The 11152-nt window shown below is 40.3% G+C and overlaps 1 protein-coding gene across 11 annotated transcripts in view; it reads right to left on the bottom strand.

The window, feature by feature from the left end:
* Positions 1 to 286: 286 nt before the first annotated feature.
* Positions 287 to 11152, bottom strand: part of PUS10 (pseudouridine synthase 10) — a 56419-nt gene continuing 45553 nt past the window's right edge. For all 11 annotated transcript variants that reach the window (XM_036334452.1, XM_036334457.1, XM_036334455.1 and 8 more), the window contains 3 exons: positions 7361 to 7503; positions 4306 to 4405; positions 287 to 1702 (listed from right to left, as the gene is read on the bottom strand). In XM_036334452.1, the coding sequence (XP_036190345.1) occupies positions 1664 to 1702; positions 4306 to 4405; positions 7361 to 7503 (282 nt within the window). In that variant the 3' untranslated portion in view covers positions 287 to 1663. The remainder of the gene's footprint in view (positions 1703 to 4305; positions 4406 to 7360; positions 7504 to 11152) is intronic.

The following is an 11152-nucleotide window of genomic DNA, read 5'->3' as shown; positions in this document are numbered from 1 at the left end:
TCAAAAGTTTATTTCTATTATCCCTTTCTCATTTTCTGGCTTATTGAAAATAGTGAAAAAAAATTACTTGCTGTTATTCACATAATGAAATTTCATGAAAAAACCATTTTCCTGATTTCTGAAGTGAATAATACATCTTGTCAGGCTGGTGTTGCTCAGTGGGTGAGAGTCGAGCTATGAACCAGCAGGTTGAGGTTTAATTCCTGGTCATGTGCTGGGATTTCGGGCTCTATACCCAGTAAGGGGGGATTGGGGGGGGGGGGGAGAAGATGTTTCTATCTCTCTCCCTCTCCCTCTCTGAAATCAATAAAAAAAATATTTTAAAACAATTTTTTAAAATAATACATCTTAGTATCTGAATTATATTGGAGAGATAGGAAACTGGGTAATCTAATACTATCCAAGTCACATGTGTTCTGAAGCTCAGAGGGTTGAGTCAGGATGATGGAAATGACACTGAAGCGTAAAATTTTAATGAGACTCCTTTCTGAAAGTTTTCTCTTAATGACTCAACCGTTTTCTCTAGGTTTTGTTTGTTTTTTCCTCTTCATAGTACTGATGATTAACTTACTAGCAAATGGTAATCATGAGATACTATGAAATATACTTGGGCTATTTTGGGATAAGCTCCTTGAATCTAAATTCTAAAAGTCAGTTTTCATGGTTATGTGCATTAAAATGACATCCTCAACTGCCTCCTTCACACAGTATGTGCTCAATAATAAGGTTTATTAGAAAGGGCCTACAGACCAGGAAACGTAAGTTTGGTCTTAGACATGGAAGTAACTAACAATTTAGATAAATCATTTAACTGCTATCTTTGGTTTTCATATTTATAACATGGAGATGATAATATCCTGTCTACCTGATAAGGATGTTTGAGGTTAGATAATATATTGAAGCCCGCTAGAATAGTATCACCTTTTTTGGGCAATCTCAATTTTTCAAAATCTTATCCCTGGCAATGAAGTTATTGAAGGCACTTGTGTCTCCTTCTTTAAAAGATTTATTAAAGTCTCTTACCTCGATTCCTAAGGTTTTACTTTCCCTCTCCAGGAAAGGCATTGACAATTTTAGATTGTCAATGAGTAACTTGAAGTCATTAGCATTTGTGACAAATCACACCAAGAGTACTTCTATTGGTAATAGCTTGCTAGAAGCTTACTGGGAAAAATATTAATGGTCTCAGATTTGCATTTGGTATCTTATTATAAGATACTGTGCTGCATAAATATAGACAACTTATCAACATTGTTTTAAAAATTTAGAACATGATTTTAAAGGTGGTAATTCTCTTGTGAAGGGAAGTTTTGCTGAAAGAAATTACAGCTTCTTAAGATTATCAGAGAATGTATCCTGTTTGTGCACCTCTCTAAATGGAAGAATGAATATAGGGAATGGTTTCATAATTCATAGTTGGACTTGTGGGGGTTGGCGAGGGAACAAGAAAAATCATAAGACATCTTTAGAACAATGTAGCACACATTCTACACATACTGTATATGGATCCTGAGATGTTACAAGTTTAAAAATAAATAGATCAACATGATCCAAACAGTTGCCAAGACACCCTTATGGTGGGTAAACAGCCGTTTCACAATGTATGCTGAATGGACATCCACGTTGGGCCACAAAAACCCTACTCCGTTTCCAAACTTGAAAGCTAGTCATCCAGAGCAGGGGGCCAGTCAACATCTACAGACTGGAAGGAAGAAAACAAGTCATTAAAATATATTCCTGTTCTAGGAAGCAATTGCTGGTAATGCTGTGTAAGTTAAGACTTCTAATCTATACTAATAAAAGGGTAATATGCTAACTAGACCGGACATCTTCTGGATGACCTTCCGGGCGTCCTTCCGGACAAAGCCATGGTGGAGGGGCTGAGGCAGAGGCGGTTAGGGGGGATCAGGCTGGCAGGGGGGAGCAGTTAGGGGGATCAGGCCAGCAGGCAGGTGAGCAGTTAGGAGCCAGTGGTCCTGGATTGTGAGAGGGATGTCTGACTGCCAGTTGAGGCCCGATCCCGGAGGACATCCCCTGAGGGGTCCCGGATTGGAGAGCGTGCAGGCTGGGCTGAGGGACACCCCACCCCCGTGCACGAATTTCGTGCACCAGGCCTCTAGTCTATATATATAAAAGGCTAAGCAAACAGCCAACCAGCCAACCAGCCAGTAGCTGTGACACACATTAAGTACCAGGGGACAGATGTTCAACGCAGGAGCTGTCAAGTGCCCTCTTGCACTCTGGGACCCCTTGGGATGTTGGACTGCCGATTTTGACCCAATCCTCGCAGGCCAGGCCAAGGGGCCCCACCTGCTGGAGGGAACTGCTCACTCCACAGACACCCTTTGAGCCCCAGCACCACCCCAGGTGTGGCTGGCCAGGGAGGGACTACGGGCAATTGGCTTCAGGGCATGTCCAGCCTGTCTTGCCCAGTCCCACTTTGCCGGCCACCTTCTAATTAATTTCCTTTCAATGTGTATGAATCCGTGCACCAGGCCTCTAGTATACTATAACAGAAGAAACTGCATTTGAAGAAAAGAGTCAATGAATGCAATTTAACACTCTCAAACCCTCTGGGACCTGGGGTTCGTGGGCCTGCAGTCTGTTGCTAAATTTATTGAGCATTCTGTTACTCAGCTGGTTATTAATTGTGCCTTTTGACTGATAAAAGAGACTAGAGTACATTAAAAAATTTTAATGTTATTTATGGGTAAGTAACAAACAAGTTCAGGTGGCAACACCAACTTTCCCTAAGAAGTTTCAGCCACTTTTATTCTTCTGGTCATTTTCATGTTCCCATATTTCTACCCACCCTGGTCTGGCTCTTCTAAAACAAAACCTTGAGCTTCAGGTCATAATGAAATTATAGTACCAGACTATTCTGTGCCACATTCCAGCCTTAGAAGTACGATATTGCACCTTGTCTTCACTACCCTAGAGGGCTTAATTTAGGGGAAAGTTTCTTTTAAAAAATCCACTGTACCTGTGTTGTTTGAGACTTAAACTTTGAAACTTGAACTAATTTGCTAAAAATGATTTTCGAATTAATCTATGAGTCACTTCATATACCGTACGCAGAAAATATTAGAAGACCCCAAATAACAATTGCATATGTGTGTGTGCTCTTCTATAAATCTCAGGGAAATAATTGGATTCTGTTTGAGACTATAGCCATATACCCAGAAAACACTGCTCACAATCTTGTAGTGTTGTGGGCAGTGGGGCGGGAGGGGTGGGGGTGGAGGAGGGGTAAGTATGTTGTAATGTTGAAAAGCTCTACAGGTGAGTCTATTGAACAATCAGGGCTGAGAAACACTGGCCTGTGGCTCTTTTGACACTCTGAAACTGTCCTGAGAAGTAAGGCAAAGAAGACAATGCAACTGGGATTTTCTTTAACAGAATGGGATTTTCTTCATCAGAATGACTGAATGACGGTGTTTCCCCGAGGAGGCTCCCTGCAACCTTGAAGATGCTGTCACTGGCTGAGCTGTATGAGATCCCATCTGAAAGCACTCAAGAGGCCTGCTGGTGAGGTAATAGTGTTCCAGGGCTCACTTGATTGCCATAGCTGCTCTCACACTGGGCAACTCTACCCACCTTTTATAATGGGTACAATTCCCAAGTACGAAACGTTAGCATCTCCTAAAATGTTTGTTGTGGGGGTGGGAAGGGGCTGTATTCCTAATGGGATATTCGTCAAGGAGCACAACTTGTGACTCAATACCTACTGCTGCTCAAATAAGAAAAATATTGATGGAGAACTTCCTGAAAGATCCAGTCTGTCCATTTTTCTAATTACTTACAAATTTAACCTTGTTTCAATTCAGATTATAAGAGTGGAGAATTTGGACCACAGCATAGTGGTCCCTTATAGAACTGCTTTTATTAATAACCATCGGCTCAATCCATTTTCTACCCCTGTCCTGAACATACATTTCTCAGTAGTTTACCTTAAATTCTTTAAAAGACAAAACTGGTATGGGAATGAACTATAGAGTCCAAAGGACATATGAAAGGCAACTTCATTTCTTTGCTTGGTTTAAGGGTTTAGATCTCATGCCATATGTAAAGAACAATTAATAAGTTAGCTATATATTTTTGCAAGGGGGATAAATGAGACCTTGTGGGGTTTTTTAAAGACATAAAAATTCCAAGATAGACCCTCCCTGCAATATAAAGCTATCGTGAGATTTTGATCATTTTCAAACACCTCTTAAGGTAAGCAGTACTATTTGGCTTAATGCCAAAAAAGCATAACTTTGAATTCAAGGTGAAAATGGGCATTTCCACAATAAAATGGTTTACCTCAACGTCCAGCTCAAGAATGTCTGCAGTCACATTCATCAGAGAGCCAATGTTCGGCTTGGTTCTCCCGAAGTCTCCGTGTACAAACTCTTTAATGTAGCTGGGGTTTGTTTAAGGAAAAAAATAGGATAGCCACGCAGTACCCATTGTTTGGTGAGATTTGATAGATGAAAGAGAAATAATAAAAGTAGAAATGTTACAAAAGAGGTTATTTCTGAGCTGTGACTTGTGATGTGTGTCTCAGAAATTAGGCTATACAAACTGGATCCTACCTGCCTAGCAGCCAACATCAGGACCTACAACTTGTGTTTACATCAAACTTGCCAAGAGTCATCATTTTCTTTTTTCTTTAGCTCATCTCCAAGTATCAAGGTTTGGGTATGGGTTTTCACAATCAGCTGTAGATAAATGCCATATATATATATATATATATATATATATATATATATATATATATATATAGTTTTTTTGTTTTTTTTTTAAAATCTCAGCTATTGTTTCTTCGCCACAACTTCCATTTTGACAACTTTCTTGTCCCATTTTTCAATAATGGCAGCCGGTATCTGCCATGTGATAGGTTTCCAGAGTCACAAGAGTCACAAGAGTCACCTCAGAGACGGCTTTCCTTGTAATGTGATCCAGTGACACAATGGCAATGGGAGGGGAGGGACAATAAGACAATTTAGTCTTGATGAAGGCCCTTCAAAAGGATTACCAGAGGACCTAAATTCTAGTTGTTTTGCAAACATGGTAAGCAAAAGGATTAAGTAAATTCTCTCTTTTTTTACTGGGGCAACTTTGTGTTTTACTCAGAAGTCTTCAAATTTTGAAGTCAGTGACTAATCCTAGAATTAGTTATTAATAAGATTATATTAACATCCCTTACACAGGACTACTACAACCTTGACAATCTTTATCTGAAAGATATGTTTTTGCCAGCATTCAGTAAAAATTCATTCACCATTATGTTGTCGTCCATAAACCAGCACTTGGTAGAAAATTTAATATGATTTGAATAGAAAAAATAAGTTTGTTCTCAGATGATGAATAATAATTTAAAAAAAAATAACAGCATAATATGCTGATGTATCCCCCTCACTTTCTGAAAGTTTATTCACTCAAGTTTTACCAAATGTTTTGACTCAAGCATAAGATGTGTGACTGTCTTCTTTGCTAAACTCATAATTAGTTAACAACTATCATTCTTTTTCTCTCACTTTCTTTAGAGAATGCCACTTCTGAGTAGCATTGATGAGGTAGATGACCCAAAATCAATTATAAGGTCCAGAATGGTTCTTAATCATACCCTGAGGGGTGAGGTGTAAGTCAAATGAACTCGTTCCGTGTACTGAGCAGTATCTGTGAAAAACATATATTTCTGAGTATAACCACATGGTATCTACAGCTGTGCCAGCTGTCTTGGCTAATGCCTTAAGTTACATGTACACGGCTAGTTCTAAAAACATCTAATGAGATTAAAAAGATCTTAGCTTCTCCAAAATACCACTGCGTTTCTCCCTAGCACACAAAACTAAAGCTAGGATTAGGTAGAAAGGATTTTTTTTTTTTTTTAAGAACCTGTGATTTCTTTGAAATCCCATCCACATGCCATGTATAATGGGCAGATGTGTTCCAAACAACAGAGATACAAAGATCTGCCCACTGAATACACCACCCCTTGTTCTAAATAGTAAAATCTTAGGAGATTTTAGAAGTAACCTATGCCTGTTTTTGAGGGGGAAACCCTGGTCACTCCTAGGGCGGGATAGGGGAGACAGAGGGGTGAGGAGGTTGGTGGGGAAGGAGAGGCAGACTAATTACAGCAGCATAGTACAAATGCTATTTGGTGATTAAAAATTAACATTTTCCCTCTTATATCCATAAGCATATCATTAATCTTATACTAGTTAGATGGCATTTTGTCATTTCATGCTAGTAGATCACAAAATAATATAAAACCAAGAAACAAATAAAAACTAGGAGCACTGCCCTAACCGGTTTGGCTCAGTGGATAGAGCGGCAGCCTGCGGACTCAAGGGTCCCAGGTTCGATTCCGGTCAAGGGCATGTACCAGGGTTGCGGGCACATCCCCAGTAAGGGAGTGTGCAGGAGGCAGCTGATGGATGTTTCTAACTCTATCCCTCTCCTTTCCTCTCTGTAAAAAATCAATAAAATACATTAAAAAACAAACAAACAAACAAAAACTAGGAGCACCTTTGAAAAGTAAACTAAAGCTAAGACAACAGCAGCTCTCTAATTTTATTTTATTTTATTTTTTTTAGGTTCTCTAATATTTTATAACCAGCAAGTCAGACCTGATACCAAACCATGCAAGGCAGGGTAGGCTATGGACAGGCGATCAGCCTTGGACTGGTCTCTTGTTCTGGGCCAGCAGCCAATAAAGACCATTCTGTAAAGTGGGGCCACTCCCATCTACTCTCAGTGTTTAATCATCTGGGCACGTGCTCAGAAAGGTTGAAAGGACCCAAATGTGGTCATGAACATGTGACTGGCAAAATGTGTAAAGACAGCCAAGGAATCAACGGGTTTCCTGAGTACTTACTATGTGCTCACCATTGTGTGAGACACTACATATATTTTTTTAAATATATTTTATTGATTTTTTACAGAGAGGAAGGGAGAGAGATAGAGAGTCAGAAACATCGATGAGAGAGAAACATCGATCAGCTGCCTCCTGCACATCCCCCACTGGGGATGTGCCGGCAACCCAGGTACATGCCCTTGACTGGAATCGAACATGGGACCTTTCAGTCCGCAGGCCGACGCTCTATCCACTGAGCCAAACCGGTTTTGGCAACACTACATATTTTAAAGATCACTTTGAACTGGCTGCTGCCTCATGGTTTAAAATGGCATTTTGAAAAATATAAATTTAATGAGGGAAAAACACTCAAACAAGACAAAACAAAAAATCTTCTCCAACCTAACCCTTTGCCTATCCTCCTAGATCCTTTGAACCTATTTTCTAGGGCAGCACGAACTCTTCTACTAGGGTTGGGGTTAGGTCACTGCTGTGCAGAAGGTGAAAGGATACGTTCCAGCCTGAGTCTTTAGCTGGAGGCGGAAATGATGCTCATCCACATAGCATGTCTCCATGGAGTGAATGATGCGATTTCTTACAGCCAGGGGCCTCCGGTGCAGGACCCGCAGAGGTGTCTTCTGGTCGATCTTTAAGTCCTAAGGAGGATGTGATACACAACTATGGAGTCAGCTTTGCTGCCCACTGAAGCTCCTGTTAGCACCTCCTTTGTCCTCTGTGGCTCACCACACATGTTTTCTCTAGAGGACCCCACCTATCACTGTCATGGTAGAAACTAACTAATACCGTAATAAACTGTATGGTAAAGGCTCACGCTCTGTGGGACTTCTCATAGCCTCGTCCATACTTACTTTCTGGGCCCCAGTGCCCCAGAAAAGGCTTTGATGTCAATGTTCCCCAAAGTCCCTTTTGCTCTAATATTTAACCACTAGAGGCCTGGTGCATAAAATTCATGCACTCGGGCGGGGGGACGGGGGGCGGAAGTCACTCAGCCCGGATTGTGAGAGGGCGTAGGCCAGGCCGAGGGACCTCACCGGTGCATGATTGGGGCTGGGGAGGGACATGGGAGGTTGGCCAGCCAGGGAGGGACCATGGGAGGGCTCCAAGGTGTGTCCAGCCCGTCTCGCTTGCCTGATCAGCCAGATCCCAACAGCAAGCTAACCTACCGGTTGGGGCATCTGCCCCCTGGTGGTCAGTGCACGTCATAGCGAGTGGTTGGGCGGCCTTAGCATATCATTAGCATATTACACTTTGATTGGTTGAATGGATAACTGGATGACAGGACACTTTGCATATTAAGATTTTATTATATAGGATTAGGAACCCGCCCTTTACATTAACAGCTCTTTTAGAAGACATATTCTTACTGCTTTTCCCCTAACCCAACAAAATAACCTAATAGTGGGGAATTCAGGCTGGGGTGAGAAATGGCAGTTTTCGAAGGCGGGACTTTGGCCTCCCTGTGTGTACAGGCAGTGTGCATGTGTTAGGTAGAACCGTACACCTCCTCAGGGTTATTTTTTGGTTATAAGAAAGGACACATCTGAAAAATCAGCAGTTGAATCATAATTTTAGAGTGGTGTTTCCACATAATAATGACAAGAGTGTGCAATAAACCAGGACCTCTTACTATTTGTTGGCCCGGTCAAGTTACTTGAGAATAACAATACTGCATGTCTTTTTACAATTCAGATTTGTTTAGGGACACAGGCTTGTTTTCCTCAAAATTAGAGAATTCCTTTTATGTCACAAGATATAAATGAAGAAACAGGGGTTAGTATTATAAAAAGCAAACTAATTTCAAGTTTTAAAAATAGATATTGGATATAACCAGAAATGTAGGTTCATAAGAACTTTGAGTCCTCTTCCATTTCTTGTTGGAACAACTCCTTTCTAATTTGCATGATCAGTGAGTGCCTGAAGCCACACTAAGAAATATTTTGGTCTGGTCCTCCCACCCCCATCCCCATCAAGTTCTCCACCAAGAAAGAAAGAACAAGTTCTGACAACAACTGCACTTGAAGTTGTGTGACTGCTTTTATCAGAGCAAGGAGTCAATGGCCCCTCCTAACTCATAGGGCTTTTTTTCAATTTTACTTTTTTCAATTACAGTTGCCATTCAATCTTATATTCGTGTCAGGTGCACAGTGCAGTGGTTAGAGATTTATATAACTTATGAAGTGGTTCCCCTGGTAAGTCGAGTGCTCACCTGGCACCATACACAGTTATCACAATATTATTGACTCTGTTTCCTATACTTTACATCCCTGTGACTAAGTCATGGGCTTGAAGATTCAATAATTCTTTTATGTTAATAGCACTTTGTTCTGACAAGATAAGCTGACTTCATAAGGTTTGTTCTTGCAAGTCATAGACGTCGACCTACCTTTATCTTTTTTCTATTTTTGTGTTTTTTTAAATAGTTAGATCATATTCCAACTTGTTCTACCATTTCCTTATTAAAGGAAATTCATTTTGTTTCCAGTTTTGTTCTCTGGCCAGTAAGACCAAAAGAACGACAAGGCAGAACTTTTAAGGAATCTGTAACGATGTGGCCTCTACTTTAGAGTACCTTTAAATGAGCAACTACTTAATGAATATTCATCGCCATTTCCATAACTTCCATCACTCCCAGGGCTTTGACCCATGAGCCAGTCAATGGAAATACCTCTACAATAATACTCAGATCAACACACACTCATGTGTCATTTTTGGTCTGTTTTTAGCAGCAGAAGGAAACCAATCAGCTACTCTAACATTACACGCTGATGTCCCCAGACTGCTGAATGTTCAGAAACACACATAAACACACACAAATGATTTTTCCTCCTTGGAAGTAGGTTGCCCTTAAAAAAAAAAAGGAGAAGAGTAATAAATCTGAAGTGGCTTTTTCTCAGAATGGGGCAATACCTCAGTTTTTATATTTTTTATACCAGTAGGAATACTTGAAAACTATTTTAACTCTAACACTTAAAAAATTATCAGAAGTCATATAGTCTCTGGTCCCAATAGTCCACTTGGGCTGTGGATCATTAAAACAGATCCTTTAACTATTTAGGCTGTACCTATAAAAATTACCTTTCAGCAATATTTCTGAATTAGCTTTACAGCTACCTCCAAACTCTAGATCTATTTTTCAAATGAGTTTACTTTCCCCACAGCATTCTCAATGACTTGTACACATGGCATGAAACAGAGGTTTAACAATTTGTTTTGCAACCTTAAAGATATCTATCTATAGTACAACTATCATCCTGAAGGCCCAGATAACAGGGCCAAAAGCCAAAAGGCCTTACACACAGAATCACAGGACCTGAGAACTGGGGGTGATTTAGTCTACCTGATTGTATAGATCAACTTCTATAAGCAGGTGCGTTTCCACCAAAACACTCAGACTATAAACATTATTTTGCATTTCACTTTTTTTTCTCACCATGCCATGGGTGTTCCTACAAGTCATAGATGTAGACCTCCCTTTATCTTTTTTCTATTTTAGTTTTTTTAAATGGCTGTATCATATTCCAACTTGTTCTACCATTTCCTTCTTAAAGGAAATTCATTTTGTTTCCAGTTTTGTTACTGTTGATTTTTTGCCACTTTGAACAAATATCCTTGATGCACATATCTGTGTGCCCTGGGGTTTTATTTCTTCAGGACAGACTGCCTATAGTAGATGTGCTGGGTGGGAGACCAGTGTATTTTTAATTTTTACAGTCACTGCCACATTGTTTTCCCAAAAAGGCTGGAACGCTTTACATTTCTACTGAATGTATGCCACAAGCCCGCCCTCTGCTCCAACCAACAGGTGCTATGCGTCTCAGAGGAGTACAGTGATGGCCTCATTGTCACTTCAGTGAGGAGGTGGAACATCTTGTTGAATGGTTCCTGACCATCTGGAGTTGCTCTTTTTTTCAGCTGCTGGTTCGTATCCTTTGTCTTTTTTTCTCTATTGGGGGTTTGTATTTTTCATAAGTATAAATCCTACTCAAGAAATCTTTTGCCGATTTGTTTTCTACATAGTCATGCATATGTGTACAGACACTCAGTGTGTGTGCTCTCTTCCCCTTACCATTTGTCAGGCTCATTTCCAATTTTGTCAACAAATACTCATCTACCACATAACTTCTAACAGCTGGCTAGTAACAGTCCCGCATACAGATAAGCCGTAAGATTAAACCAATCCCCTCTAGCAGGTCATCCAGATTATTACAAAATATTGCCCATGTAAATAATGTTCTGATAACTACATATGAACATGTTTGTGCCCATTTATTCTCATTTCTTGTG

This window comes from Myotis myotis, unplaced genomic scaffold (genome assembly GCF_014108235.1).
Source record: "Myotis myotis isolate mMyoMyo1 unplaced genomic scaffold, mMyoMyo1.p scaffold_m19_p_14, whole genome shotgun sequence".
Classification (NCBI taxonomy): domain Eukaryota; kingdom Metazoa; phylum Chordata; class Mammalia; order Chiroptera; family Vespertilionidae; genus Myotis; species Myotis myotis.
The sequence above is the reverse complement of the archived record's forward strand: the minus strand, read 5'-3'. Positions and strand labels throughout refer to the sequence as shown.